This window comes from Myotis daubentonii, chromosome 2, assembly GCF_963259705.1.
Source record: "Myotis daubentonii chromosome 2, mMyoDau2.1, whole genome shotgun sequence".
Taxonomy (NCBI): Eukaryota; Metazoa; Chordata; class Mammalia; order Chiroptera; family Vespertilionidae; genus Myotis; species Myotis daubentonii.
Window position 1 is genome coordinate 135,428,975 of NC_081841.1, and position 6,450 is coordinate 135,435,424.

Sequence of the window (6,450 nt, forward strand, 5' to 3'; positions counted from 1 at the left end):
TAAAATATAAATATGCTAACAGATTTTCCTTGTTATTAAAAAACAAAGCTTTGAAATTTGGAGAATAATGTGAACCTTAAAATAAAAATGTTATTGCTTTATAGTCAATCACACTTTAGTTTTTAACCGAAAAGAGAGTTGCCCTTTCCATCACCTACCACATTCACCAGATTTGGTTCCTAATCACTGTGTACAGTTTTTAAAACAAAATGCTCCTTGCCAGTATTGGGTCAATTTAAAAGAATGTCTGAAAGGCTGTGATGGCAATTAAAATGTTTTAAATTAAAAGGATGCTGCTTGAGGGAGAAAAGACAAGACTGTGTGTGTGTGTGTGTGTGTGTGTGTGTGTGACTATAACATGTTCCATAGTCAAATTTTATGTTGGAATTATTTGTGATGACACAACTTGTCTATGGATTAGAAAGCTAGTGCTTTTTGGTTTCTGGTTTTATACTATTATGCCATTAGAGGGCAGTATTGTCGAGGTTAAATTTGCCTTTTTAACTGTATTGAGTTGCAAACTTTATAATTTATAGTAAGCAAATTTAAGGTCTTTAATTTTCAGTATTATTAAATTGTTACCTCAAATGATGCATCCCTGAATATTTCAAGTTAATAGAGGACATATATAACGGGTTAAGCTATTTTACACCAGATCTCTTGATTTGAGTTTGGAGAAGGGAATTTGTTTGGTCATTGTGGCCAAAAAGGTGAAATACATATTTTACAGTTCCTCAGCCCCTCTGTAGGATTCAGCTTATAAAAATAGCCATTAAACTCCCAACATTTGCCTTAGAGACTTACTGAAAACAGATCTAAGTAGGATTCAACCTGTAGATTGATTTTTCTAGATATAACTAGAAAAAGAAGTGATGGCTATGTTAAGGCTTCCCGCTTTAGGGATATTTGGGGAGGATCCCCTTGATTTTATGTTAGATTACTTTTTGCTTCAATATATATGTGCCTAGCTGACGATGTAATTTTTTTGTTTCTACAAGTAATAAATTCACGGAAAGGCAGTATTTCTCAAAAAGCAAATGTGATTTTTTTTCACTCTAAGATCGAGTGTAAAAGTCACTGGCTTTAAACAGAAGTATTATTACAGCAAGGTTATCATCTTTATAAATAAAACCGCCTGTAAAATCCTCCCGTTACTGCTGCCTGTAAGAACTAGATAATTGAAATCGAGACACTGGAGCTCCTGCAAGTCTTAGCAGTGGGACTGGGCATGCCCAGTAGCTCAGACGGTTCTGGTTGCAAATAGGAAGCTTTTGCTGATCTGCAGCCGCGGGGACAGGCAGCTCCAGGGACGGGGTCTGACTTCCATAAACGTAAGCACGTGCGGGGCCCCGATCGTATTTTTCCGGATCTCTGGACGTTTTTGCCGAAGCAGTGGTCCGGCTTTTGGAAGCAGTGGAGGCCCGGAGGCCCCGCACCCGGGCCCCCGCGAGCGCGGCCTTGGCCAGCCCACCCGATGAGCGGGATCGGAGGCTGGGGGCGGGGGATGGGGGGAAGGCAGCCGAGCGGGGAGGAGGGCGGGGAAGGGAGCCGGGAGCAGGGAGAAGGGGCGGCTCCATTGGCGCGCTGGCCAATTGGCGCGGCTCTTCCCTGAATATATTTTGCACCGAGACCAGAGCCCTGGTCTAGATCCTAGTGGAGCCCGGCCGCAGACCTGAGAGTCTTCTCAGCTCAGCACTGTGATCGGCATCTTCCCTGGATCGCCAGCCCCAGACGCCGGGTCTCTGTAAATTAGGGCAGCTGTTCTCTGGTTCTCCCTGGCAGCAGAGAGCTGGAAGATTTTTACCCAGCTCAGACAGGCTGCTCATATTCCTTTTTTTTTGTTTTTCTTTCTTTCTTTTTTTTTTTTTGCCGCGAGGGTGTTTTTGGCTGCAATTGCATGAAATCCCAATGGTGTAGACCAGTGGCGATGGATCTAGGAGTTTACCAACTGAGACATTTCTCAATTTCTTTCTTGTCATCCTTGCTGGGGACTGAAAACGCCTCTGTGAGACTTGACAATAGGTAAATGTCGGCTGGGATAGTTTTTTAAAATTTACTCGAGGTACTTGTAATAATGCAGGTGAAAGATAGCCCGGCAAATTCCTTTGTCCATTGCCGAGAGATCTGGTGACATGGATGTTGCTTTTTGCAATGTTTAGAATAGCCTTCTTTTCGCCAGCCTGGCCAGAGAACGGGCTTTTAGCACATTATGTAATTTAGCCCTTTGTGGCTCACTAAAATAGGGAAATGTCTGGATTTTCGTTATTAAGAGAGTGACTTATGTTTTTCTGGAGGAAAATATAATTACATAGCCATAAAGAATATTTCAAAAATGATGCTAGAAACATCACAGAATTAGGAAATCCTTTTGTGTGTTTGTTGGACGTTTAAGATAATTCCATTTATTGATCCCCCCTCCCCCCTTTTTTTTTCCAGCTCCTCTGGTGCAAGTGTGGTAGCTATTGACAACAAAATCGAGCAAGCTATGGTATGTACTGATTACAAATCGTTTGTACTAATGTGGGCACAGTACAAAAAGCGAGATGTCTTAGGATGGAACCAGTGCATTCGTAGTTAAGATGATGATTGCTCTTCATACATTCAGAAATGCCTGCACTGCCTCCATTCTGCCAGGGCGAAGCCGCGAACCAAGGCTGCTTTGGAGAGAGAAGGGGGCGCTGAGTATTGACTGTTCTTTCCAAGACCGCTCTCTCCCACGTCGGGGTCTGTGCAGAGGTGTCCCTTTTGCCGGGGAATTGCTAGGGAAGTGCTTGGCCCTGCGTGTCCTTCGGTCGTGAGCGCATCTCTAGGGATGTGGCTTTACTAGAAATCCTAAGGTTCCCTGGGGATCCCGGGTGGGGCGGAGACCCCAGAAGTGAGGATCTCTAGAAGGGGCCTTGTAGACTGGTCACAGATGGGCTCCGGTGACACAGGTGACTGCACAATAAAGACGGATCCGAAAAAAGTTTTGTCTTCCCAGCCTGCGCTTGGATTTCTCCTATTTTTTTATTTCCGCCTTGGCCGTTCTTTGTTATTGGAGCAGCGCCTGTGGCTCTTCTCACGGGATTCTCTGCCCACTGTTGCTAGGCAAACTCTGAACCTTTTAATTCGGAGCTATAAATAAATCGAGCTCTCATTGGCTGCAACGGCTGCTCAGGTTTCTGTGATGTCAGCTTAATCACGAAAGGGGGGGGCGGTGAGGGTGGAGGGAGGAAAATGCGGCAACTTGCTCTGTAGGAACTGGCTGCAGCCGGTGCTGAGGGAGGCGGTCGGTCTGGTGGCGCGGAGGGCGGAGGGACTTGGGGGCGGGGAAGTGGCCTGGACATCCCTGCGGCCGGCTCCTGCTTGGCGACTCGGAGCCCTGTGCATAGTGCCACCTCAAATAGGAAATGGATTGTTTGCGTTGTTGGCTAAGGGCTGCAAAAAGAGCATAGACTTAAAAAGTTCATCAGTTACCCATTAAACTTAAGTATTGAACTGTTGTGATTGCATTCCGTAGATTTTCCCCTTGCCATTAAATGAACAATAAAGGCAGGTTATGTAAATGATAAGGAGAACCAGGCAAAATAATACTTTAGAAATACAGAATCTGGGAAATAGTAAGTAGGAAGTTAAACCCTTATTTTTCCTCTCCCTTTCAGGATCTGGTGAAAAGCCATTTGATGTATGCGGTTAGAGAGGAAGTGGAGGTCCTCAAAGAGCAAATCAAAGAACTAATAGAGAAAAATTCCCAGCTGGAGCAGGAAAACAATTTGCTGAAGACACTGGCCAGCCCTGAGCAGCTTGCCCAGTTTCAGGCCCAGCTGCAGACTGGCTCCCCTCCTGCCACCACACAGCCGCAGGGGACCACACAGCCCCCGGCCCAGCCAGCCTCCCAGGGCTCAGGACCAACTGCATAGCCTCCTATGCCCCCTGCAGAACTGGCTGCTGCTGTCTGAACTCAACAGACCCGAGATGATGTACTAGGGGGAATCCACCTCCACAACCACCCATTTCATTGCTCGCTGCAAAAGAGACGTGAGACTGATATATGCCATTATCTCTTTTTTCCAGTATTAAACACCCATGTGCTTTTGGCTTGAAGAAATTTCTTAGTTGGGTGAAGTAAAGGTGAATAAGAGAATTAGCATGGATATACTGGGACCTCATGCAGCTTGGCAGATGTTTGAGAAATGGTTTAATTCATGCTGAGGAGCTGTGTGCCTTTCCACCCCTTCCCTGCTCCCTGCCCTCACTTTCAGGAGTTCTCCTGCTTGCACATAGTGTACAACATGGGGCTTCGGAGCAGTGGAGCTCCACTGGACTGTCCTCTCTCCTCTTCTCCCCATGAGGAACTTGAAAGGGAGGTAAAAGGAAAGACTGGTGCATAGTCTCTTCTAACATGAGGGGAAACAGTTCATTGATTGTCACCAAAATCCATAAAAAACAACTGTACTGTGTGCCTCTTGCTGAAACAGTGGATGACACAAAACTATTAGAGTGACTAAAAGGTGACAGGTAGCTGGGACCTAGGCTATCTTACCATGAAGGATGTTTTGCTTATTATATATTTGTGTATGTAGTATAACTATTTTGTACAATAGAGGACTAACTACTATTTAGGTTGTACAGATTGAAATTTAGATGTTTCATTGGCTGTCTGAAGAGGTGTGAATTGTCTTCAATAGAGATTACATTAAAAATGCTACGTGAAGAAAACCACACCTAAAGAAATTTTAAGAATTTGGCCCAGTTAGTCACTTTGTGTAATCTGAAATCTTATAGCTGCTGAATATCTTGAAGTAAATTCCTGTTCACTGAAGTGTTTTGATTGAGCTGGTTGAATACTTTGAAAAATGATCAGTTTTAGCTAATGAGATGAATTTCCCAGTAGGGGTTCTGCCTATTACCTGTATAGTAGTTATACGCATATGTTTCTGTGCATGTTCTCTACACAGTTGTACGGTGTCACTGTATTTAACTGTTGCACTTGTCAACTTTCAATAAAGCATATAAAATGTTGATAAACAAGTGTTTTCATATTACAGTGTTAACATAATTGCAATCATTTCCACAACTATTTCTAGCTAAAGTTAAAACAGTTTGACTAGTAAAATCTTGAAGAAGGGTAAAAGGGTTGGGCAAAGTGGGAGTGCTAGTGGTTTGCCTATAGAAGTAAAAAGACATAGACATTGCATTATTTCAGCCAGGGGGTAGAGAGACATAGTGAAGGGAGACAGGAGCTTAGTTCTTCAGACTAGTGTGGCCTGGACAAATGGCTTCACCTCTCAGAACTGATGTGGGGTATTAAAAGAAATAGTCTCTAAGTTCCCCTGTGGCTTTAAATTTCTAGGAGTCCATGAAAGTCGTAATCTTCCAGTGTTCACCAGCTGAGGGGAATGAGCCTTATTCTATGTATAATCCCACTAAGCAGCTTTAGGATCAAAAGATGGAAGTTAGAGAAGCTAGTTTCCTCAAAAGGTTCGCCATCACTGGTCTAGATGAACAAGGGTATCCCTCCCAGTTGATGCCTAAGACTATAAAATAGGTCAAAATGTAAAATTTAGAAACCTAAAGCAAATGGGCACCTGAGAAGTGAGCCTGAGGGGTCCCACTCTGAGCCTGAGGGGTCCCACTCTGTTCTAGGAGCAGTGTCAGCTCCTGTCACATTAAACAGGCTGGATTTACCAGCTCTGTAATCTGCCCAAGGACCTCAGCACTGGCCCCTTCCCATGCCCCTTCCACCCAATGGGAATCGGCATTCCTGAGCTCTAAGGCCTACTTAAGGATTTGCAGAACAAGGACTTAGTTTTTCTGATCCTTCATTCTCTAATGTAGTGCTGTTGGGAGATGGACAGGCGAATGGAACATCAGAGTTCCCTGAAAAGAAATGGGCGGTGTGTGTGTGTGTGTGTGTGTGTTATAAAGCTCAAAGTGACTGGTGTGGCCACACAGAGCTCATGGTGAACAGTAACTGCTGATTACCATAAGCCGGTGGCAATAGTCTAGGGAAATTGGAGAGGACTTAAAAAAATTGTTATCATATTAATTTAAAGATTATATAACTTTGGCTTAAAGGGATATTTATGTAATAATTATATTTCCTTTAAAAAGAAAACTATAATGAATAAAATCTCTACTCATTTTATCTTTATGTTTTCAATGAAGATCCTCAATGCCAAAGGTGGTAATTGTGGAAAATTTGTAAATTTTATGTCAACGTGTCATTCAGATAACGGAGAACTTTCTTCGAGGTTATTTAATGGAATTGGGGCCTTTTTATTTAAAATGTGGTCCTCCTGCCTGGCTCAGTGGATCAGCGTTATCCCATGCACTGAGAGGTCACTGGTTTGATTCCCTGTCAGGGCACATGCCCAAGTTTCCTGCTTGATCCCCAGTAGAGGGTGTGCAGAAGGCAGCCAGTTGATGATTCTCTCTAATCAATGTTTCTATCTCTTCCTCTCTCTATAA

At 43.7% G+C, this 6,450-nt stretch overlaps 1 protein-coding gene across 4 annotated transcripts in view; it reads left to right on the forward strand.

The window, feature by feature from the left end:
• The window catches only part of TSC22D1 (TSC22 domain family member 1), a 147,114-nt gene extending 142,104 nt beyond the window's left edge, over window positions 1-5,010 (forward strand). For 2 of the 4 annotated variants that reach the window (XM_059684671.1, XM_059684678.1), the window contains exons 2-3: window positions 2,437-2,488; window positions 3,642-5,010. In XM_059684671.1, coding sequence (XP_059540654.1) covers window positions 2,437-2,488; window positions 3,642-3,899 — 310 coding nt within the window. In that variant the 3' untranslated portion in view covers window positions 3,900-5,010. Of the gene's footprint in view, window positions 1-1,227; window positions 1,332-1,624; window positions 2,023-2,436; window positions 2,489-3,641 lie in introns of those variants that run through there. The other 2 variants (XM_059684677.1, XM_059684676.1) reach the window with 2 other exon arrangements.
• The last annotated feature ends 1,440 nt before the right edge of the window (window positions 5,011-6,450 follow it).